General features: G+C 48.9%; 1 protein-coding gene across 2 annotated transcripts in view; it reads right to left on the reverse strand.

Moving 5' to 3' along the window:
* Positions 1-25,010, reverse strand: part of Arhgap22 (Rho GTPase activating protein 22) — a 147,061-nt gene extending 122,051 nt beyond the window's left edge. Inside the window, exon 1 of one of the 2 annotated variants that reach the window (XM_048339218.1) lies at positions 24,788-25,010. In XM_048339218.1, coding sequence (XP_048195175.1) covers positions 24,788-24,839 — 52 coding nt within the window. In that variant the 5' untranslated portion in view covers positions 24,840-25,010. Of the gene's footprint in view, positions 1-133; positions 185-24,787 lie in introns of those variants that run through there. The other variant, XM_048339219.1, reaches the window with a different exon arrangement.
* Positions 25,011-25,413: the final 403 nt, after the last annotated feature.

A 25,413-nucleotide genomic window follows, 5' to 3' on the forward strand; every position in this document is an offset into this window, starting at 1 on the left:
CCCCCGGGGGCCGCTCCGGAAGGGCCCGCCGCGCCCCGGGGTGCGCAGCGCTCCCCGGGTCCGACGGCGTCGGACTCCGGCTCGTCCTACAGCCGCCGCGGACCCCAGGCAGACCCCGGGAAGTTGGACTCACCCCTCCGCGCGTGCCGGATCTTTGGGCTTAGCATGTTCGGGCAGCCGCCAGGCCCGCTCCGCCGGCCGGGTCCCGCTCCGTCCGCGCCTCGCCTCCACTCTCAGCGCCGCTCTCCATGCCCCGCGCCCGCGGGCTCGGCGCGTCCGGGTCCCCGCAGCGGACCGCTTGCCTTAGACTACACAAGCCTCCGTGCATTATTTATCCATCCCAGAATTAATTCCCATCCAAGCAAACCATTAAAGCCACGGTAATCTACGGTGATCAATCACCCGGCCAGGGCGGGGCAGGCCTGACAGTCCGCGGCCGGGCGGGGCAGCCCGCGCCGCGTGGTTTATTCCCGGCCGCGCCGGGCGTGGAGAGGCGGGGCCGGAGCCGGAGGGAGGAGCCGGAGAGGGCGGGGCCGGAGGGCGGGGCTGCCAACTAGTGCGTCGGAGGCGGGGCCGGAGACGGCGGGGCTACCATCTAGGGAGCCAGGGGCAGAGCTGGAGAGGGCGGGACTACCAACTAGTGAGTCGGGGGCGGGGCCGGAGACGGCGGGGCGACCAACTAAGGAGTAGGGGCGGGGCCTGAGGGGTGGGGCTACCAGTTCGGGGCGGGGCCTGAGAGGGCGGGGCTGCCAGGGGGCAAATAGGGAGTGAGGGACGGGGCTGTAGAGGGGCGGGGCCGGCCAGAGCAGGGCGGAGCCACTCCTGCTTGCGCCCTGGTTCCAGGTCCCTCCTGGACCTAGGCCATGAAGTACTCCATGGGGTGCGTTCCAGCCAACCTGGCACCACCAAGAGACCATGGGCGATGCACCGGACTTTGGCTGCCCCTCCTGCATGCTCTGCCAAACCGTGCTTATAGAGGAGAGGGTGTCCCAGACTCCTCGAGGCCCTGCCCCGTGGACCCCCTGTGGTCATGCTGGGCTGCCTTAGATGTTCAAAGACAGGAGTGCCTTTTATCAGGAGCTGGCAGCCATGAGCCTATGGCTGACACCTGTAATCCTAGCTACTCAGGAGGCTGAGATCTAAGGACGGAGGTTCAAAGCCAACCTTGGCAGAAAGGTCCATGAGACTCATAGCTCCAATTAATCACCAAAAAGCAAAAGCTGGTAGTGAAGCTGTGGCTCAACTGGTGGAGGGCTAGCCTTGAACAAAATTGCTGAGATAGTGCTCAGGCTCTAAGTTCAAGCCCCAAGACCAGCACGAAAGGAAAAGAATGGAGTGTCAAAGCCAGCCTAGCCAACCAATATGAGAAATTCTTATTTCTAGTTAACCAGAAAAACGTCAGAAGTGGAAGTGTGGCTCAAGTAGAAGAGCTCAGCCTTGAGCAAAAAAACCTCAGGTACAGCACCCAGGAACTGAATCCAAGCCCCAGGACTGGCACACACCACAGAAAAAAAGCCAGAAGTAGAGCCGTGGCTCAAGTGGTAGAGTGCCAACTTTAAGTGAAAAAGCTAAGGGATAGCATTTAAGCCCTCAGTTCAAGCCACAGGCCTGGCGAGCATGCACACACACACACACACACACACACACACACACACACACACAGGGCTGGCGATTCAGATTCTCTGGGGACTCGACCCCATCAGGAAGATGCCTGTTAAGCATGTTAATTATAGATGCCTTAGCAGTAAGGTGACAGGAAGTCAGGCCTGTGAAGGACCACCACTAGTAAGTAGCATAGCAGAGCTGGGAAGTGAATTTCCACTAATTGCCATGTTTTTGAGTAATGCTGGCATAATTCCAAAGGGTATATACTGGAGCTTTTCAGGGTAATTCCAGCCTCAAAATTCTAGAAATTGCCCCACAAATGCAATGACAATAATAGCTGTATCTACTATGTGTCAGGTATTGAAGTTGGTGCTTATAGTCAATATTGCATTCAATTCACAAACTCTAGAGGCAGGTACTATTAACACATTTTGCTCTTCCTACCTCCCTCCTTTTTGTGTTTTTTTTTTTAATTTTTTGTTTTTTGTTTTGGTATGAACTTTGCTTGGTCTGATGCTTTCACTCATTAGCTGAAGAGCTACCACCTGGGCTGGGCCTTCAACCTCCTCTCTCTCTCTCTCTCTCTCTCTCTCTCTCTCTCTCTCTCTCTCTCTATCTCTCTCTCTCTGTTGCTTCCTTTCACTCATTGGCTGGAGCACTGTGAGACCTGGGCCAGGCCTTCAACCTCTTGGTTAGTTCTTCTTCTTCTTCTTCTTCTTCCTCCTCCTCCTCCTCCTCCTCCTCCTCCTCCTCCTCCTCCTCCTCCTCCTCCTCCTCCTCCTCCTCCTCCTCCTTCTCCTCCTCCTCCTTCTCCTCCTCCTCCTCCTTCTCCTCTTCCTCCTTCTTCTCCCCCCCTCTCTCTCTCCTCTTCTTTCTGTGTTAGTACTAGGGCTTGAATTCAGGACATGGGTGCTGCCCTTAGCTTTTTTCACTCAAGGCTGGCTTTCTACCACTTGAGCCACAGCTCTACTTAAGGCTTTTTGCTGGTGAGTTGGAAAAAAATTCTCACAAACTTTTCTATCCAGGCTGGATTTGAACTGTGACCCTCAGATCTCAGTCTACTGAGTAGCTAGGATTACAGGCATGAGCTACTGATGCCTGGCTCCCACTTTTGTGATGTGAGTTATTCTAAACACCCCAATTTATAGCCAAAGCATAGTCACAGCTCCTGGCCTGTGAGCCTGGACTATGTCCCCCACTTTTGGCCCCAATAATCAGCCCATATGTTCTCTTAGACACTGGAACTTGGGGCTGGATTATGTGGGGCTGAGGTCTAACCTCTGCTTTGAATTTCCCTCTCTAATCCTCCACAACCCTCCACATGCCTGATTCCCAGCAGCTGGAGGGGAAGAGGAACCCTGTAGAGTCTACTTGAGGGGTGAGAGTGTCTCAGTGGTGGGGGGGGGGCAGAGGAAAAGGTTAGAGCATAAAGAAGACATCTCTAAGGCCAGGCACTAGCTGTGTGGCTCACACTTATAATCTTAGCTACTCAGGAGGCTGAGAGCTGAGGATCTTGGTTTGAAGCCAGCCAGGGTAGGAAAGTCCTAAGACTCTCCTCTCCAATTAATCATCAAGAGCCTGAAGTGGAGTTGTGGCTCAAGTGGTAGGACATTAGCATTGAGCAAAAAAGCTTAGTGACAATGCTCAGGCCCTGAGTTCAAGCCCCAGGACAGATTAAAGAAAAAAAGCCATCCATCCCCACCATCTATGGGTGTGGGTTACATGTCCAGGTGGATGGGAGAAAGCAGAGCTATGGAGACAACACTGCCAAGTCACTTTTGGCCCTCAGCCACTCCAAGGAGGATTGGGTGTTGTGGAATTCCATTCAAGGCCTCCAGGATCCCCTCTGAGACTTCCTCTTACCTCATCTCTTGCTGCAGCTGTTGCATTTGAGCATGGCTTGAGTAGCGTCTGCTGCCACGTGTCCCTGTTTCTTGCCTATGCTGTGCCTTGGGAAGATCTTCCATCCACTAATCCAGCTACACCACCCTGCCATGCTTGGAAATGCTCTCCTCATCCCACCAGCTATAGGGGCCATGAAGCACCATCCCTGGGGCCTTGCCTCTGTCCCTCAGATTGGCCTTCTTGCCCTCCTAGTGCGGATCCCCAGGAAGCCTCCAGCCCAGGAGCACTATAACAAATTCTAGCTCTATGAGCAAAGGAGAAAAGCACAACTGTGTGTACCCCTTTTCCTTTAGGGCCAGGTAGGAGCTGGGTTAGGCCGAGACAGAGGCCACCCAGGACAGGATGGGGGGGACGTGGAGCTGGAAGATTCTTGTGTTGACACCAGAGTCACATGGTAAGCTCCTGGCCTGTGACACATCTGAAGCAATAAGGAAGCCATCTGTGAGTCAGGCAGCTTGGCCCCCATTCTCCAGAGTCAGACCACAGCGAATTCCTGGGCCCGCTCATCCTTGTTTTGATTAAGAAACCGCCTCTGGGCACTTTTCCTGTGCAGCTGTTTCCCTTGATGACATTAAGGCACTGTGCTCTCTGTCTGCCTGATGTTCTGGAGATCAGAGTTGGAAGGGGATAAAACTATGGTGTTTGGGCTCAAACTAGGAAAGGATAGGAGCCAACCCCAATTTTACACTGGAGAGAGGCGGTGGCTCTTCTCATCTCTGTAACTTCAAACTAGTTCTCTTCCGGTTGTAGTTTACTGTCTTGAGGGCCTAGAGTACCCAAATGGGGGTCGGGGGATGCTGGGGACCAGAGCAAAGGCAGAAGAGCTGATGAACACAATGACTTCCCGCAGAAGCTTGTGGGGGTTTGGGGGTGCTGGTAGAGCTTAAACTCAGAGCCTAGGTACTCTTTCTTACCTTTCATTGAAGGCTAGCCCAGCTCCATTTCTCACATTTCTGGTGGCTAATTGCAGGTAAGAGTCTCACGTATTTTTGTGTCTGGGCTGGCTTTTTTTTTTTTTTTTTTTTTGCGGGGGGTGGGGGTGGGGAGGTGCCATACTAGGGCTTGAGCTCAGGGCCTGTGTCCCTGAGATTCTTTTTCTCATAACAGAGCTCTACCACTTGAGCCACAGTGCCACTTTTGGCTTTTTCTGAGTAACTAATTGGAGATAAGAGTCTCACAGACTTTCCTGCCTAAGTTGGCTTTGAACCATGATTCTCAGGTCTTCTTAGCCTCCTGGGTAGCTAGGATTACAGGTGTGAGCCATAGCACCTGGCTCCTCCTACAAAAGCTTTCATTGGAAGGATGACTCTTTTGCCCTTTGCTTACAAACAGGGCATTGAGGTGAAAAGAGGGAGACCCTGGCTTCTTTTGCAGAGTTTCACATGGGCCTCTTCTCCTGCCCCGAGCCAGCCCTGTGTGCTGGCCTTCCCTGGCAGTGGCCCAGGGTTCCTGCCTTTTATTATTTATCACTCTGGGACAGGTGCTGAAATCTATGCGGAAGGGATCGAGATGACAAAACATTCTAGAAGGCATGGCTACAATGCATACCTACACTACATACATACCTGTTGTATACCATAACACATACCTGTTGGTGGAATGGCTGTGCACTGGCTGCCCACTGGGAAGCACTAGCAATCTGTGCCTACACCCCACTTGCAACTCTGATAGTCCACTAGCCTGGCATGCCAGTGAGAAAAGGAGGTTGGCAAAGCTCCCCTAGCAGTTAGTACACAGCCAGGGTTGAAAACTACCTTTGCCCCTGCTGCCATGCGGAGGAAGATTTCTTCTGTCAGTCTTCTCCCCCTCAGCAAGAGAGGTAGAGAGGTGAGGCAAGGGCCTCAGGCCCCAACTGGACAGTCTGTGCACTGCCAAAGATGTCCAGGAGAGGGAGCGGAAGAGGGCTGTTTGGTCTCCACAGGCAAAGCCACGTGTTTAGGGAGTGCTAAGGAAGGGGAGCAAGGAGGGAGTTCTTGTCTGATTGGCAGAGGTGCCTCACAGATATGCTGAAGCTGTGGGGAGACCCAGAGTGAGCCCTTCTGGAGGCAAGGGAGAGCAATGCCTTCCTGGCTCTGTAGTGTTTGCTATTAGTGACCATCGGTCCCCTGCCTGCCTGAGTGTTGTCAGACTGCCCTGCCAGCAGGCTGCTGTCCCACTCTGTCGTTCAAGGTCCTTCCAGGGGCCCCATCCTTAGAAGTCATTTTCTATCTCAGTATCGTGTTGCCAGCCAGCTGGCACACATTCCACGGTAAGTGTTAAGCAACTCTTCCTGACCACCCCCCCACCTCTTTCTTTCATCTTTTAAAAAATTATTTATTTCTTTATTGTCCAAGTGATGTACAGAGGGGGGTACAGTTTCATATATAAGGCAGTGAGTACATTTCTTATCCAACTCGTTACCTCCTCCATCATTCCCCGCCCCCCCCCCCCCCCGCATTCCCCTCTCCCCATTTCTGTCCCCCCTGTCTTTCTTTCATTTTTGTGTCATTTTTAACTCAGGGCTGGAGCAATAGCCTTGAGCTTTTTTTTTTTTTCCCCTCTCTCTCTCAATGCTATGCTCTACCAGTTGAGCCACAGCTCTACTTCTGGCTTTTCTTTTGGCAGTTAATTGGAGCTAAGATTCTCACATACTTTCCTGCTCAGGCTGGCTTCAAATGCCACTCCTCTGATCATCTCAGCCTCCTGAGTAGCTAGGATGATAGGCATGAGCCATCAGTGCCTGGTCAGCTTGCTTTTTATATTTATTTATTTATTTATTTATTTAGCCAGTCCTGGGGCTTGAACTCAGGGCTTGAGCACTGTCTCTGGCTTCTTTTTTTTGCTCAAGGTTCCAGCTTTTTCTATATATGTGGTGCTGAAGATTCGAACCCAGGGCTTCATGTATACAAGGCAAGCACTCTAGCACTAGCCCACATTCCCAGCCGACAGCTTGCTTTTTGGTGTTTGGGTTTGGTTTTTTTTTTTGCCAGTCCCAGGCCTTGAACTCAGGGCCTGAGCACTGTCCCTGGCTTCCTTTTGCTCAAGGCTAGCACTTTGCCACTTGAGCCACAGCTCCACTTCTGGCCTTTTCTATACATATGTGGTGCTGAGGAATTGAACCCAGGGCTTCATGTATACAAGGCAAGCACTCTTGCCACTAGGCCATATTCCCAGCCCTGACAGCTTGCTTTTTAATCACAATTTTGTCTGTGCCTTTCCGTTTATGATATGCTTTTACCATTCCATCTCAGGCCTCCTGAAGGGGAGCCTCAAGCCCTGGACTCTCCCTTCTCTGGGATCTTTAGTGTACTGGAATCTGGGGAAGATGCAGAAGCCCAAAGGTGCACCAGGGAGCCATTCACATGGCAAGCCAAAGCAGCAGGGGGCTGCCCAGGGCTGCGAGGCTTGCTGTGATCTGTATGCTTGGCATGGTTTTATTTTGAGTCCTGCAGCCCTGGCTTTGAGGCTAGGTCAGTTTTGGACAATGGTCTGGCTCAGACACCATGACCCCAAGCATTTGTCCCAGCTTTCCTCGTAGCACATGTTCTTCTCATCTTTTACTGGGCAGCAGCTAAGTTCACAGTGGGCAGAGAGGCCATGCTCAGGGTGGAGTGATGGACAGAGTACGGAGGGCCCAGCTTTGTTTTGACAGAATGTGCTAGAAAGTGGGAGCTGGCAGAAGGGAGTATGGATTGCCTGCTGAAAGTTGGACAGATGGCCTATCCAAGAGAGCTAGCTGGTGAAGGCAGCCAGGCCTTGCACTGTGGCCTGTGCAGCCACCACTCATGGGGGCCTCCTTGACAAGGTCATGACCCTGGCCACTATGTCCTCGTGAGGTCATTGGCTGGGGCCACTGGAGAGGAGCATGAATTGGCTGGAAAACTGGGACTTACTCCCCAAAAAGCCAACAGCTGGTGTTGGTCAGTGATGCCGTCCTGCAGCTGGACAGTCAGTTCTTTCCTGAAGGGACTTGGACTCACTCACCCCACGTCATCACAGTCAGGCTGGACAGAGACCATGGCTTTCATTCATTCGTTCACTCATTCTCTCTCTCCCTCTTCCCTCTCTCTCTGTCTCTTTGTCTCTCTGTCCCTCTCTCCATCTCTGTGTCTGTGTCTGTGTCTCTGTCTGTGTCTCTGTCTCTGTCTGTCTGTCTGTCTCTCTCTCTCTCTCACTGACTAGTACTAGGCTTGAACTCTGGACACTGTCCCTTAGCTTATTTTTGCCCAAGACTGGAGCTCTACCACTTGAACCACAGCTCCCCTAGTAGGCCTTTTGCTGGTTCATTGGAGCTAAGAGTCTCATGACTTTTCTGCCTGGGCTGATTTTGCACCACGATCCTCAGAACTCTGTCTTCTGACTGGATAGGATCATAGGCGTAAGCCACCGGCATCAGACAACAGGTTTCATACTTCGGTGCAGGCTCTGCCCCCTGGGGTGCTCTGTAGTAATGGGCCCTACCCTGTGCCAGGCAGCACACCCTGGCACTTCAGGGGCCAGAGGCTGAGAGCAAAGAGCAGCTATGTGTTTCTGGGCACAGGGAAGATGATGCCAAGAGGCTCTCAACCGTGGTCATGGTCCCAGGAGGAGGTGGGGAGGACAAAAGAAAGGCCACTGCCAGCCTGGCTGCCCAGGCACCAAGGGCAACCTTTACCCTTCAAGTGGTCCAACAAGAAAGTGGGTCTGGAATGGCTCCTTCCAGCTCTTTACTGAAGTCAAGAGTTCTGCTTTTTCTCGTATGTAGACATTATAAACGACACAGGACTCAGACATTCACACACAATGAGAGTACAAGGGAGGATGCTCTTAGGAGAGGAACACAAAGGCGCAAAGCCTATGTGCTTCTGATCACACAAAATAGTATCTACCAAAATGAACTCCAGGAGATGGAAATGAGAGGATTTTCCTTCATTGCTCTTTATGTTTTCTTTCCTTTTTGTCTTCATTTATGTCATTGGGAGGGAAGGAAGGGGGGGTGTCACAGAAATGGTGTAACAAAGGGTGAACAAAGGCAGCAGTGACATTCATTAGATACTATGTTGAAAATTAACTATATCTCTCTCCTCTCTCCTCTCTCCTCTCTCTCTTTTCAGATCCTCTGCCTTGTAATGGCCTATCTACTCAATCCAGGAGATAAGTGTCCCATGGGAAACCGAGAGTATTACACAAAGGCTTGAAATCTGAGGATCCTGGTGCAAACCAGCCTGGGCAGGAAAGTCCATGAGACTCTTATCTCTAATTAACCACCAGTAAGCCGAAAGTAATAGAGCTGTAGCCATTAGAAAAACACCTCAAGTTCAAACCTATGAACTCATGAAAACAAACCTCATGGCCCAGCTCGGCGCCCAGGCTCCCGTGCCCGGGCTCCTGCTCCGGCTCCGTGTCCCAGGCGGCTGTGCCCGCAGGTCATCTGAGGAGCCCAACTGGTCATCTGAGGAGGTCTACCTGGAACCCAACCCCAGACCTCTGTATTCAGAGACCCAGGACCATCTATGGTGTGTCCAAGGTGCATGTGGAGCTCATGGGAGAATATTATCATTACCAGTATGGCCTAGATTTCCGGTGTCTGCGATACCCTGGGATCATTTCAGCCAATTCCCAGCCTGGAGGAGGAAACAATGGACCAGGCAGTTCAGATTTTCCATGCTGCCGCAAAGAGCAGCAAGTTTGAATGTAACAAATGAGGAAGTTCATTCACCCAGAAGTCAAACAGACCTTCATGTTCATCAGAGAACACACAGGAGAGAAACCTTATGAATACAACAAATGTGGACAGACCTGGGCATGGATTCACATGAATTCACACAGGTGAGAAACCTTGTAAACATAGAAAGTCTTTCAACCAAAATTCACACTTTAGCAGGCCTAAGATAATTCACAATTGTGAGAAATGTTAGGAATGTAATAGATGTGGAATGTCTTTCACCTGGAAGAAAACTCAGTTTGCATTGGAGAACCCAAACAGGATAAAAGCCTTGTGAATGTAAATCCATTTTTTAAAAAAGAACTCTTAAAACAGGCTCAGATTGTATGATGAGCAGCAACCAGAGTAGAGAGAGCTAACAAAGAACATTGTCCATAAAGTTTACTTGCACATATGAAAATACAATGTACTCGTTGAAATGGCTTTGAGAGAGCAGGGAGGAGAATAAAAGAGGAAGATGTTGATCAGGATACATTGTTTGCAAGTGTGTAAATAATGTACTATTAACATTAGTAACAATAAATAGTCTCTTCAGTAAAAAAAAAAAAAAAAAGTAGCCTCCTGGGACAAATATCTGCACAACTGTGGGGCTAGGACCACATGTTTCATTTACACAGACTTAGATACAAATTGTTTTAGATGTCAAGAATTTCTGAAACATCCTCATTGCTACTTTTGTGACTTGACTGAATCATTTAACATCTTTAAACTTTAGGCTCTATTCTGATAACTGAAAGCACATATGCACACATACATATGGCAACTACATAATAAAAAATTATGTTATTAATATGGAGAAGATAACATGACATCCTACATAATTTCATAGAAAAGTCCATTCTGTGCATATTAGGTAACATAATGAATTCTACTGAATAATCAACAAAAAATATTGTCTCTAAAGTAAACATAATTGTCTGCCTACTGAAAAAATAGTCAATATGTTTAATGAAATTAACAGCAAGATAAACTTAGAAATCAGACTACTCAGTAAATTTTTAATTTGTCATTGAAATCAGTTATTTTAGAATATGTCTCTTTCAAAAGCATTGCATTTGATTTGGGATAGTCAATCTCTTGTTTAATGTGTACTTAAAATAAGGATAATCTTAATGGCAAAAAAAAAGAAATGATAAAATAATGGCATTCACAGGGAAGTGGTCAGATCTTGAATGAATAATGTTGAGCTAGACAAGCCTAGAGCACAGAGGACATAAGCGCATGGTCTCCCTGATATGTGGTTGTTGGAGGGGGAGGGGAGAACAGTAGAGATCATGTCTGTAAAATAACAAACCTCTTTTCAAATGGTATTTCTACATGTTTGGGTCAGCCACTTTACATCATGTCTCTAAAACCAAACAATTACTAAATAAACATAAAAAGGTCTAGGACAGACCTGCCAGGAGCACAATAGCTCAACCGCTACATACATATGATTATATAAGATGAGGCTAAGCAAAATGAACTCCAAGAGATGGAAATAGGAGGATTTTACTGTTGTCATTATGTTTAATGTACTAGGTGAATTTCCTTTGACGTACCCCTGTGGTCACTGTATATGATTCTGGTACACTGGATATTGTATATATGCTTATCTGAACTGGGGAAGGGAAAGAAAAATGAAGGAGGGTGTAACAAATATGACAAGAAATGTACTCACTACCTTATTATGTAACTATACCCTCTCTGTACGTCACCTTATCAATAAAATTTAATTTAAAAAATGAACTATACAACTTGTGTGTTGGGATGGGAGGGAAAAACTGAGAGAGCGCAAGAGAAGGGACGACATTGTCCACAAAGAAATGTACTCACACACATACACACTTGAGCTGTGGCTCAAGTGGTAGAGCGCTAGCCTTAAGCTGAAGAGCTGAGGGACAGCGCCCTGGCCCAGAGTTCAAGCCCCACACCAAAATACAGAAACAAAAAAACACCAAAAAACAAACAAACAAAAAAACCAAGAAAAGAAAAGAAATGTATTCATGACCTGACTTATGTAACTGTTACCCCTCGGTACCTCACCTCTATAATAGCAACAAAAATAAATTTTAAAAAAGCAAAAATCACTTAAAACAGAGAGTCAGGGTCTGTCTAAAAAGTGACACCACACTATGTGGGGAACCTTTATACTGCTGCAAAACAGGGCTTGTCCCTGGTGGAAACACCTGCTTGCTGAGAACAGGCAGGCAGGGAGCGAGGGGGAGGGAAGATGCGAGGGAAGGAGAGCCACCCAGGGCACCCCTCCCACTCTTGGTGCCTCCCTGCTGCCCCTTGCCCTGGCATTGCTCTTCATCAATTCAGTGCCCTGGAATTCGGCAGCTTGAACCTCTCCCCAAGGAGCACAATATGGGCATTCTGTTGAAGAGGGGGATTTCCATCCTGAATCTGCAGGACAGAGCTGGGTGCCCCAATGGCGATGGTGGCAGGGATAATGCCCTACAGTGATGGTGGGGCCCCTGTCCCTCCTGCCCCTAGAGGCATCCTGCAAGGGTTTCCTGTCAGAAGAGGGTCCCTATGCCACTAGCTTTTGGGGCCCCTGCAATCACTGCCATTTATTTATCATTTGTATTTTTTATGCTAGTCATGGGGTTTGAACTCAGGGCCTGGGCACTGTCCCTGAGCTTTTTTGTTCAAGTCTGGCACTCTAGCACTTGGGCCACAGCTCTACTTCTACCTTTTTGGTGGCTAATTGAAGGTAAGAGTTTCACAGACTTTCCTTCTGGAGCTGGCTTTGAACAGTGACTCTCAGATCTGTCTACTAAGTAGCTAGGATTATAGGTGTGAGCCTCTGGTGCCTGGCTGACTGCGAATTCTAAGAAGGAGGGGAAGTTTCATTTCCAGAGTTGTCTCAGTGAAATGGTGGATTTGGCCGGACTGCAAGGTGCCATCTTGTCAGGAATGTTGATTTTTCTTCCCCTCTTTTTTTTCCCTCAGCCATAGGGCTTGAAATCAGGGCCTGGGCACTGTCCTAAGCTCTTTTGCTTAAGGCTAGTTTCTGTGACATCATCCTACCCCTTTCCCCACCCACAGCCACTAGACTCCTTTACCTTCCCAACCCAGCAAACAGCTCCCTCCCAGTGTGGTTTCAAGTGGGGGCAAGGTGAATGTGTTGAGGTAAACAGAGGCTGGAAATGGAGTAGGAGCCTGTATGAAAGGCATGAGATGATAAATGCTCCAGGTAAAGCATGGTGGGCCCAGGAGTGTAGCTCAGTGGTAGAGAGTTTGCCTTGCATGCCCAGAGGCCTGGGTTGGATTCCCAGCAGCACACACATACACATGAAAAGTAAGATGGCAGCCATGCCCATAAAACAGCCCTGTGACATCACTCAGTAGGAAGCTGTGAGAAGACAAAGAACCTGAATGGAGTATGAGTTGGGGCTCCACTGTTCTTAACCTAAGTGGTATTGAGCAAGCTTTTTAGCATGTGTCTCTGAATCTGATTCTCTATCAATCAAATCAAGGCCATTATTTCTACTCAACCTAAGCCTGATGGGTTGCTAAAGTAGGAGGGCTGTGTGTGGGAAAGCTCTTTACAGTGTCATACACTGATACATACAAGAATGTGTGCAAGGGGCTGGGGATATGGCCTAGTGGCAAGAGCACTTGCCTCATATACATGAAGCCCTGGGTTCGATTCCCCAGCACCACATATACAGAAAATGGCCAGAAGTGGCGCTGTGGCTCAAGTGGCAGAGTGCTAGCCTTGAGCAAAAAGAAGCCAAGGACAGTGCTCAGGCCCTGAGTCCAAGGCCCAGGAATGGCAAAAAATAAAAAAAAGAATGTGTGCAAACGTGCAGACCAACACATACCTTGAACCAGTGGTCTGCAGTCGTTAACAACCCAAGGAAGGCAGAGAGGAACCAGGCTGGTATGATTTTCCCCAGGATATTGGCCCAGAAAGCTGTTCTTTTCAAATTTCAATGAATTTCATGCTTTCAGTCATCAAAGGTAATATACATAGTCCCCAATTAATGATGGTTCTACTTAATGATTTTTTGACTTTATGGTGATATGAAAATGATACATATTCAATAGAAATCATATCTTTTTCTGTGTGTGTGCTGGTAACAGGGCTTGAATTCTGGGCCTTGGGCTTGATTGGCTTTCTTGCTCACAGAGGCTGGCATTCTTCCACTTGAGCCATGCCTCCAGTCCGGATTTTGCTGGTTTTTCAGAGATGGAGTCTCTGGCTTTGAATTGTGATTCTCCAGGTCTCAGTCTCCTGAGTAGTTAGGATCACAGGAGTGATCACTGGCACCTGGCTCTAATGCTTTTCTTAGCATATAACACATGACAGCATTTTTCTGAGTTTCTGTTTGCAGAATCATGAGTGGCAGTGTGGTTATCACAGCGAGCTGAGTGTGGTGTCAGACAGCTCTGGAACCCAAATCTGACACCTCTGGTGCACAGAAGAATGGTTAGACAAACTCTTCCATCTCTCTATGTTTTGGTCACTTCAGCTAGGCAGTTCAGTATTAATGTCTCCTGCCAGGATTGTTCTGGAGATTAAACTTTATGCTAGGCACTAGTAGCTCAGGCTTGTAGTGCTACCTACTCTGGAGGATGAGATCTGAGGATCAAGGTTTGAAGACATCCTGAGAAGACAAATCTGTGAGACTCTGATATCCAATAAACCACCAAAAAGCCGAAAGTGGAGGGGTGGCTCAAGTGGTAGAGCACCAGCCAAGTAAGCAAGCCAAGTTTAAAAGGGAGGCTATGAATTCAAATCAATAACAACAACAAAAGATGTCATCTCCTGTATGGCTGTAGTAACTATGAGTTAAATGAATGATTGAACTATTCAGCAACTTTTCAAAAGCAGGTGGGTGGAGGGTTGGGATCAGGAGCAGCTGTAGGGAGGCTGCATGATGCCCCAGAAGGATAACATGGACTGCAAGAGCCTACCAAACTCTGGGTGGTCCAGTGCAGGGGACACCTCTCTCCCCTCACAGCACTTGGAAGCAAATGGGTGACCCGGAAGCAGAAGAAAACCTGGACCTATCATCAACTTCCTGCTTAAGGCAGGAAGGAAGATATATGTGTGTGGCATATATGGAAGGAAATGTAAGTCAGCATTCAATAGAGATATGTGCACACCCATCGACATTCATACCAACACTATTCACAATGGCCAAGCTATGGAATCAGCCTACATATCCACTAACTGATGAATGGATGGACAAAGAAAAGATAGTATGTCTACATAATGGTGTAATAGGGAGGTCAGATCTGGCCAGCGCCATCATTGGCCACATGGCAAGTTGTACTATCTGGCATCTTGTCTTGATGGGTGTGTCTGGATTCCTAGATGAAGGGAAGTCCCACCTCCAGGTAATGGGTGTTTCTGAATCCGAAGAGACAGGGGTGGGTACATGGCCTATAGGTTACTGAACCTGTCACTCAAGTTCTTAGGACTGGGAGTTTCCTGTAACCCTGCCCCCTGACCTGATCCTATTTAGATGCAGACCAGCTCAGGCACCATTATGCCATGCCACACGTCTCCATGTTCATGTCCTGTGTCCTGTCTCCTGGCTCATCTCTGGTCACCATGGCATCCTAAGTCAGCTCTCCATTGGAGCTGAGTTGGTTTGTTTGTATGGTTTTTGTTCTTTCTTTCCTCTCTGGTCTGTTTCCTGATAGTATTAAGGGTATTTGAGGGCTGCAGGTCTTTGTAACAACTAGCTGCCTACAGACTGCTAATGCTATCTATAATAGAGACTCCAAGATGTGATCCTTCAAAATGTGGCTTCTCCGATAATTTACCTGTACAACAGTGGGATATTATTCAGCCATCAGGAAGAGTGAGCTTGTGGCAATAACAGGCAAATGAATGGAACTAGAGATCAGCATGTGAAGTGACCTACTCCAGATGGAGAAAGGCAAACCTCACTTGTTGTCTCTCACATACTGAACCTAGACCTCAAAAGACAGGAGACAGGGCTGAGACGACTTAGGGGGAGCCAGTGTGAAGAGATGACTAGGAAGCAAGTACTTTACATGTATATATCAAAATAAAGTGAAAATTTTAAGTGGGTTAATAAGATAGAATAGTAGAGCAGGATGGACTTAATCAAAGCACACAACATGCATGTGTGGAGATATTACAAGAATCCCTTTGTACAATTCACATACGCTAAAAATAAAAGAGGGTCAAAAAGAGGAACCGGTGGCCAATCTCTACGTGGGCACGGGTGGACACCAAAACTGCCACAATGAGAGTACCATCAGGAATGCAGCCCAAAAGGAGAACCTGGCACCAGTCTCCCGGTGACTCATTTGCTCTGACGTTTCTCAGGAGGAAGCCGGAGCAGTATAAAATCCCACTTCCTGAAACTATTCATGGTTGCGGTAGTTTTTCTTCCTCCATGTGAAACAAAACACTCTAATATTAGGATATATATATATATATATATTTCTCAGTTATTCATCTGTGTGTGTGTGCGCACGCGTGCGCATGCCAATCTTGGGACTTCAACTCAGGGCCTGGTGCTGTCCCTGAGCATCTTTGCTCAAGGTTGGCTCTCTACCACTTGAGCCACAGCTCCACTTCTAGTTTTCTAGTGGTTAATTGGAGATAAGAGTTTCATGGACTTTCTTGCTCAGGCTGGCTTCAAACTGTGATCCTCAGATCTCAGTCTCCTGAGTAGCTAGAATTACAGGTGTGAACCATCAGTAGCTGGCTATAAGTCCCCTTTAAAGATGTCACAGCCTTTGTTAACTGCGATGACTGAGAGAATGGGGCCTGGCTGCCAGGGGAAGCAATGAGGTGACTTTGCAGTGAGAGTTGGGTCAGGATCGTAAAGTGTGGAGGTGCAGGTTAGGAACACCCGAATGGCATGAGACTGCATTCCTCCATACTGGGCACAACACATCTCTCCTACCTGGCTACTGCCAAGTATCCTTTATAGTTTACTGGTGAATGTTGAGGTGTGTGTGTGGGTGGGGGGTGTCCTGGGGCAGGCCCTGAGTTTTTATGCTCAAGGCTGGCTTTCTACCACTTGGGTCACAGCTTCACTTCCAGCTTTTCCATGGCTCACTGGAGATAAGAGCCTGCCAGTGTTGGCTTTGAACCTCAATCCTCAGATCTTAGCTTTGTGCATAGCCTTTGTGAAAGTAAAAGCCTGAGCCCCTGAAGACAGCTGGAGATGACTGGCAAGGCACTGAAGTGCCATCTTCGTGGCTCTCCCATGATACACCTCCTTTCTCTGACCTTCACCATGTCTCTATTTGCCACACAGGGGTGAGAAGCCAGATATGACATACGGAGTTCTGGAGTTTAAGGCCTGGGATACAAACACTTCAGGTTCACCTTGAGCCCAGGCTCTGGGTGGGGCTGAGCCCTTCAAGCCCTGCTGACAATGAGGTTGACTGAGGAGTGTTCTGGGGACCTCACTCGAGCCACTGAAGTGCCAGACTTTGAAGTCAGGCCCCATTTTACCACGTGAATCCCATTTTACCACGTGAACCCCATTTTAGAATTGAACCCTGAGCCAATCAGATTTGTACCTGTGTCCTAATCTTGCTTGCTTGAACACCTGATTGTTGTAGCCTTGTTCTTTGCCTTTATAAGACCTGTGTAATCACAGCTCGGGGCTCCCTCCTAACCTCCGCTGTGTCGGTGGGTAGGACGAGGCCCGAGTTGCAGCTTGCTTAAATAAAGCCTTGCCTTGCTTTTGCATTTCGGAATGTCTGGGTCTCGGTGGTCTTCTTGGTGGTGGTTTCGCGACTTGGCACAACATTTGGGGTTTCGTCCGTGATGGCCCCAGAGACCCCCAAGACCCCAGACTCCAAAGGTAAGAAAATAGCGCTGTTCATTCTGTGTGTCTGTGTCTGTGTGATTTGTAGTTTTGTTTTCTGTTTTGGCCAGCCGCCTGAATCTGAACCTGTAGGTAGTGAAGGACCAGCTGGAGTGGACACGCTCATATGGGCAGTCCTGGAGGACCTCAAGCCCTCCACAGGGGGCTCAGGCTTCCCACTACCACCCTGAACCTGAAGGACTGGACCAGGAGGCCCTTCTAACGGGCACCCGTCCAGTCCACTCTATATTCGGGGTTGTCTGGTCTGCTCCTACACAGGAACGGGAGAGAGCCTCAAGACTGTGTGGTCTTCCCCCTCACAGGGGCAGGAGAGACACAGTCGAACCTGTAAGCCGCGGCTCCCTAAGTCTGTCTGTAAGTGTTGTCTGGTCTTTGTGCCTGTGATTATTTTTGTGTGTTTCTTTCTCGCGCTGTGCCTGACTGACAAACGGATGATGGGGAACGTTCCTTCCACTCCCCTGGAAAATGTATGTGTGTGTGTGTGCATGTGTGAGTGTGAAATCACAGCTTGGGGCTCCCTCCTAACCTCCGCTGTGTCGGTGGGTAGGACGAGGCCCGAGTTGCAGCTCGCTTAAATAAAGCCTTGCCTTGCTTTTGCATTTCGGAATGTCTAGGTCTCGGTGGTCTTCTTGGTGGTGGTTTCGCGACTTGGCACAACACCACCAGGTGCTCTGACTTAACCAGTCATACAGGCAGGGCATGGGGCCACAAGGGACACCTTTGTCCTTTGCAAAAGGCTCAGTCTGTCTGAACTTGGAGAAGGACCTGCCACTCTCTGCTCAGACTGGCTCTGCCTTTCTATGGCTCTGAACCAGGCCTGACATGGCCAGGAGCCCACTGTGCCCGGGTAGCTGCCTTCAGCATGTGTTCTATTTGTTAGCACTCTCCATGTGAGATAGGTGTCAGGATCCTGGCTGTCCCACGCTGCTCTGTTAATTTCGTGGTAGAAGGACATGGTATGTGTGTGTGTGTGGGGGGGGAGGGTGGCAGTTGATTTCCATTGTCAACTTGATTAGATTGAGAAGTACCTAGGAGATTGGTAGAGCACACTTCTGGGAATGTTGGAGGGTTTCCATAGAGGATTAGCGAGGGAGGGAAGACCACTAGAAATGGGGTGGGGTGGGGGGATGGACCAGTCTCTAGGGACCTGGGTGGGGGTCAAAGGGGAAAAGGGAGCAAGCAAGAGGCTGCAGGTAGACCCACTGTCTGCTTCTTGGTTCTGTGTTGTGAGCTGTTCCACCGGGTTCCCCCCTCTCCGCATTGCCCAGAACTTCTGAAAGCCTGAGCTGAACTAAGACCTTCCTCCTGCAGTTGGTTTTCTCCATTATAAAGTGAATACAGAGAAGAGTGTGTGTGCGCCAGGCCTCTGACATGGGCCAGCAAAGCTGGCATCTCAGCCCTGCCAGTCAGGCTGGCGACCACTAGAGGGCTCCTATCTGTTCCCATAGCCAGGACAAGGACACAAGCGGACACCAGGGTAATGTGAAGGAGGACTCTGTGTTCTGTGGGCTCTCCCACTCTACCCCGACACCTGGACAAGTCCCCAGGCCCCCAGTTCTGCTCAGGGCATTGGATTTTGTTAGCAAACTTGAAGGATTAGGATTTTTTCCCCCATGCTGGTACCAGGGCATGCAACACCAGCCAATTTTTTACCCTTTTCATTCATGGGGCTTGAACTCTGGCCTGGGTGATGTCCCTGAGCTCTTTCGCTCAAGGCTAGTGCTCTTATCACTTTGAGCCACAGCGTCACTTCTGGTTTTCTGGTGGTTAACAGGAGATAAGAGTCTCACAGATTTTCCTGCCTCGGCTGGCTTTGAACCGCCATCCTCAGATCTCAGCCTCCTGAGTATCTACGATTACAGGTATGGGCCACCAGCACCAGGCCTGGCTAAAGTTCATTTGAATGTAGTGGAGACATGGGCTCAGAAGTACATGTGAAAGCACGTTTATAACCAACAGGCCAAAGGCTCTTCTTGTTTCCCGCCCTGTGTGGCTCCTTGGAACCAAGGTCTGTGGTACGGGTGGTAGGATGAGGGACAGCAAGGGCAGGGCTAGTCACAAAGGGTCACCTTCTCATCTCATCAGCTCAGACAGTCTGAGCAGAGAGCAGCATGCTCGTCTCTGGACGCAGCCACAACAGTAACAGAGAGGAACACACCCCACCCAACCAGCAAGCCTGCTTCCAGGAACGCACACTGCTTACAAAAGTGCCCATTGCATTGTGGGTAGCAGAAGCAATGGAGGGATAGCCTGAAGGGGGCGCTGGTGCCACCAACCCTGAAATGATGATATTTGGCCCTCAGTTGCCACTTCTATTAGGAATTCTTTCCTGATGCTGGCCACTGTGGAAGTGCAGAGGCCTCACCTTTACCCCCAACTTAGGACAGCCCTGGAAGCCTACCCTCAGCTGAGAGCTAAGTGTAGAGTTGCCGAAGGGCACTGTGAGTCTGCATCTCACATCACAGTTCCATGTCTACCTGTTCCTCCTGGTGCCAGCCTCCTGCCTGCCTCCGTCACAAAGGGGAAAGGCACAGCTGCAGGAGTGGGCTTTCTAGGGCTTGCATGCCATCACTCCATGTGTGTTTGTGCCAGTGAGGGCTGCATATTTGTGTCAAGGCATCTGGAGAGGACAGCAGTTATTTCTATAGAATGGAATGGGATTTGGAGCTATTTCTGCTTTGCGCACTCCTGTGCTGTTAGAATTCCTTCCATGAACACGTAACACAAATAAGCATTCCAGGACCCAACTGTGGGCTTCCTGTGCCTTAAGTCCCCACTGTGACACTTCATTAAAAAAAAATCCAAGCCAGGCACGGGTGGCACACCTGTAATCCTAGCAACTCAGGAGGCTGAGATCTGAGGATCACAGTTTGAAGCCAGCTTGGGTAGAAAAGTCTGACATTTTTTTAAATCTCTAGTTAACCACCAAAAAGCCAGAAGTAGAGCTATGGCTCAAGTGGTAGAGCATTAAGCTTGAGCACAAAAACTCAGGGGCAGTACCCAGTTCAAGTTCCAGGACCAGCACAAAACAACAATTCCAAGTCAGGCACTGGTGGCTCGTGCCTATAATCTTTGCTACTTAAGAGGCTGAGATCTGAGGATCAAGGTTCAAGGCCAGCTGGGGAAACAGATGCATGAGATTTTTATCTCCAATTAACCAGCAAGAAGCTGGAAGTAGATGTGTGGCCCAAGTGGTAGAGGACCTCTATTGAATGAAAAAGCCAAGAGAGAGCACAAGGTCCTGAGAGTTAAAGTCTTAACACACACACACACACACACACACACACACACACACACACTCCAAGGTCCCAGTTCACAGTCAGAGATTAACAGTAGGATCCTATTGTTTGTGTGGAAGGGAATTTCTGCTTATGCAGGCTTTACAGCATTTCTGTAAATTCCACTCTCTTGGTGTACTCCTCATTTCAGTCCTGTGAGGAGGTCTCATATGGTCTCCCTTCAGCCCACGTGGGAAGTTTCTTTCCATGGATGGGCCCAGGATCCACCCCTGGCGTGCCTTTCTCTAATGACTATGGGCATCCACATCCTCCATTCACCCTCACTTCTTTCTGGGGCCACCAAGGTAGGAGGAACATGTTTCTATGGCAACTTACTGTCTCCCAGCCAGCTAAACTTGAGAGAAGCCAGCTGGTGGCATTGGCCCAGTCATACTGCAGACAGTTTGGAGATGTTTGCGATCAAGGGTACATTCAATGTCGCTACAGGCAGAGCTAGAGATGGCTCAGCTCAGGTCTTGGGCTGGTTCTCTGTGGCTCACTAGCCCTGTTCTCTGGGGAAGCCAATGACCTTCCCAACCCTCTGGTTCCTTATCTGGCCACCAGGGGGAGCTCACCCCAACTATGCCAGGACTCCCAAATGGGTGGGAACAGAAATCACAGCAGAAAGCTGGTTGGCTAAGGAAAGCCACTGACTCCTCCTTGTTTGGCCCAGGGGCTGGCATTGTGTAAACTGGGCTTCCGCTTGGCTCCCCTTGGGCCGTGGGCTTGGCACAGTGTCTGTCTAGACACTTGCTGAGGGCTCTCGTGTGTGTGTGTGTGTGTGTGTGTGTGTGTGTGTGTGTGTGTGTGTTTGTCAGTCCTGGGGCATAAACTCAGGGCCTGAAAACTGTCCCTGGCTTCTTTTTGCTCAAGGGTAGCATTCTACCACTTGAGCCACAGCGCCACTTCCAGCATATGTGGTGCTGAGGAATTGAACCCATGGATTCACATTTGCTAGGCAAGCACTCTATCACTAGGCCGCGTGCCCAGCCCCCTGGACACAGATTCTTTATTGCTCCTTAGGGCTGACTGTTCAGAGTCCAGGAAAGCAAAATGGCTAAATCAGTTTCCAAAAAGTATGCCCCAGTATAGCAGAAGGTATCTGCATTTGGACATGGGGCCTTTACCAAAGTGATGAATTCAATGAGATCATCTGGGAGGCCCTTGATCCAACAGGACTGGTATTAGAAGAGCTCAGGCCTGGCACCAGTAGTTCATGCCTGTAACCCTAGCTATTCAGAAGGCTGAGATCTGAGGATAAAGGTCCAAAGCTAGCTCAGGCAGTACAGTCTGTGAGACTTTTATCTTCAATTAATCACCAAAAAAAACTCAGAAGTGGAGCTATGGCTCAAGTGGCAGAGTGCCAGCCTTGAGTGAAAAAGCTAAGAAACAGTGTCCAGGCCATGAATTTAAGCCCCAGTACTGGCACACATACATAAAAAAAAGAGTACAATATTTAAGAAAATGAAAAGCCAACCTACAGACTTGGAGAAAATGTTGGCACATTTCAGATATGGTAAAAGATTTGAACCCAGAAGATATAAAGAATTCCTACAACTCTAATAATAAAACACATAGCCCAATGTTCAAATTGGAAAAAAGGTTTTGAGTAAACAGGCTGTCAAAGAAGACACACATACACACAAATCTAATTAATAAACAGGAAATGGTGCTCAACATCATTCACTGCTCATCAAATCCCCAATGTCATGACACTTTATAGCACCAGGATAGCTACAGTGCAAGAGATACTTGTAAGTGTTGAAAAGGTCCTGGAGAAACTGGGATCTTCATATATCACTGGTGAGAATGACAAATAACAGTTTCTTAAAAATTAAACAAATATATGGGATAATCCAGCAAGAATGAACCAAAGCATGTATTTACAGAAATCTGGGTATGCAGCCAGGCTCAAGCCTGTAATCCTAGCAGCTTGGGAAGTAGAGATTAGAGGATCATGGTCTGAGGCTACCCTGGATATGAAAGTTATAGGTGTTGAGAGACCATCACAACCCCCAGCTATACGCAGTAGTGCATGGGCCCAGGCATAAAGCAAGACCTTTCCTTGAAAATAACCAATGCTAGCCTGGCACTGATGGCTCATGCCTAGTTACTCAGGAGGCTGAGATCTGAGGATCACAGTCCAAAGCCAGCCTGAACAGAAAGTCCGTGAGACCCATATCCAACTAACTACAAAAAACCAGAAGTGGAGCTATGGCTCAAGTGATAGAGCCCAGACCCTGAGTTTAGTCCCAGGACCAACACACACACACACACACACACACAGCAGGTTGTTAAGGACAGAATTCTGCTCAGCAGACTGGAGATTCACTGCAGAGAGGAAGGAAGGAAACTTAGGGGAGGTTATAGCTATAAAGATGTGCTAAAACTTGATAAATAGGCTGACAACCTTGAATCGTGCATGTATGATGTATGGTCATTATCATTTATCACTTACTCATTGTTTAGGCTGTGGAAATACATACATACAGAATGTGACCATAAAATTCCTTTGGCTTGGATGTAGAATATCCCCCCAAGGCCAGAGCTTGATCCTTGGGTGCTGATGGGGAAACCTACCCTATTTTTTTTGTTGTTGTTATTGTTTGGGTGGTATTGGGGCTTGAGCCCAGGGCCTGGGTTAATTTCAGGGAGAAGCCATCAGTCCTAGAGAGGGGACCCAGCAGAATGGAGGTCTGGGGAGCGGTGAGGAGAGATCCCTGGTCTGAACTGACAGGGAAGGTCAGCAGAAGCAGAGGGCTGGCCAGTGATGGGATGGTCAAGAGTGTAGCACAGGCCTCACCCCAAACCCACACTGGCTGGCTCTGGCTTTCTACTTCAAGGAAAGTGCTGGCAGCTTCTGGACTTGGCAAAAAGTGAGGCCCAATGGCTCCCATAAACTCACCCCCCCAGGCCTTCCATTTGGCCCCAAATCCCTGAAAACATCAGTTCAAACAAAGCCAAGTCAGGTGACAGTGGCTCAGCTCCTTATTCCAGCTAGTAAGGAAGCTGAGATCTGAGGATTGAGGTTCAAAGCCAGTCAGGGCAGGAAAGTCCATGAGACCCTTCTCTCCAATTAAACACCAAAAACTGGGAGTAGCTCAAGTGGTAAAGTGGCAGCCTTGAGTGAAAAAGCTGAACTGAGAGCAATAGGCCCCAAGTTCAAGTCTCAGTACCAGCACACAAACACAACAACCAACAACAAATACTTAAGTCCCCTAATCCTCAGCTGAGAAAGTGAGAGAATGAGAGCGCAAGAGAGTAAAAGACCATGGTGAGGAGGAGAAGTCACATCTCCCTGCCCTGGAGATCCTTTCTTCAGAAGCCTTTTGTGAAAAGATACAGCTGCCAAAGAATTTACAACCCAAATGCTTCTTACAAGTCAGTGTGACTGGAAGGAATGAGGCACGACACAAGACACAACATGAATGACCCTCAACAACCTAAATTGAAAAAGCCAGGCCAGGCATCAGTGGCTCATGCCTAGAATCCTAGCTACTCAGGAGGTTGAGATTTGAGGATTGCAGTTCCAAGCCTGCCTTGGCAGAAAACTCAGTGCAACTCCTGTTCTAAATAATCAGCAAAAAGCCAGAAGGGGTGCTGTGGTTCCAGCTGGTAGTGCAGCAGCCTTGAGCGAAAAAGCCAGGGGATGGTGCTCAGGCCAGAGTTCAAGCTCTAATATTAGCATACAGACACAGATATAGACCTAGACACAGACACAGATAGACAGACAGACACACACATACACCACCACCACCATCACTACCAGGGTTGGAATCTAGCAAAGATGGGCATTGAGATCCAAGTCCTGAGCCCTCCCAGAACTCCATCCTGACCAGGACTTACAAAATACATGGATACCTGAAATACACCCAAGACTGCCAAACCTGAATCTCCTCTCTAATTCTAACATGGAGTGGGTTTGGGGGATCATAGACGGCATCTTCCCAGCCAGAGGGTGGGACCCCAGTCTTTACCAGCTCCAGAGCTCAGAGCCAGGTGCCAGACAGCCTTATGGCAAATGGCAAACTCAACCAGCTCCTTCCTTCCTGGGCTCTGGCTAGCATCCATACGCCTGATCGCGCCTGCCCTGCACAGCCCAGAATCTTCCTGTGATTCCCCAACAGCCCCTGTCCTCAGTCTTCACCTGCTGGGCCCCTCACAAAGGCTGTGACACTGTTCTGGATTATTCTCCCAGTAGTCTTCACAGCCTGTGGTCCTTACAGATTCCAACTGTCCCCACATCCCTGAGCCAGAATCCCAGACAACCTCAGCCCCGCTGAAGCCTATGTTCCTGGCAAAGGCAGAATTGCTGCCTTGGGTCAGGGCCGAGTGCTGGGCCACCAGCCAGTGCCTGGGAGCAGAACAAGGGCAGATCCCTAAGCATGGGTTACAGTGGCTACTCTCAGCTCCCACCACTCAGGTGACTTCTTGGGTGGTTCCGAGTGGGCTCCTCCACCCCACATACCCACACATAAGACAATTCAAATTCTTACTGAAATATCTGGCCGTGAACGTCTTCCTTTTGCTGGAAGCTGTTGATGACATTCTGAAGCTGGAAATCTGTGCAGATTTCTTCTGGATCCTTTTTTTCTCCTATAAAGAAGCAACCGCATCCTCAAGCAGACACACTAATTCCAGGTCTCCAGTAACAGGAGACGAGCATCTATAGAAAAGAAATATATTTAGAATGCCCTTTATCTGCTGTTTGCTTGGATTTCAAACAGGAAGGCTGCTGAGGAGCGAGTCCCTGGGGAGACTGAGCCCAGGGACCTCGGGGTGGCCTTGGGGAAGTCACAAGGCCCCTGGGTATCGGTTCCTCAAATTGATAAAATGGGAACAGCAAAGACAGCCACCTCTCAGAGGGCCCAGGTGACCAGGAGTCAGTGGGAGGGAGAGAGGGAGGGAGGGAGGGAGGGAGGGAGGGAGGGAGGGAGGGAGGGAGGGAGGGAGGGAGGGAAGGAAGGAAGGGTCTTTGTACACAGTAAAGTCCTGGGCACAGATCAGCTACTGGACTTGATTTATTTGCTGTTTTACCAGTACTGGGATGAACTCAAAGTCTCTCACTTTCACTTGGCTTTTTCCACTCAAGACTGGCATTCTGCCACTTGAGCCACAGCTC

This window comes from Perognathus longimembris, chromosome 2 (genome assembly GCF_023159225.1).
Source record: "Perognathus longimembris pacificus isolate PPM17 chromosome 2, ASM2315922v1, whole genome shotgun sequence".
Taxonomy (NCBI): Eukaryota; Metazoa; Chordata; class Mammalia; order Rodentia; family Heteromyidae; genus Perognathus; species Perognathus longimembris.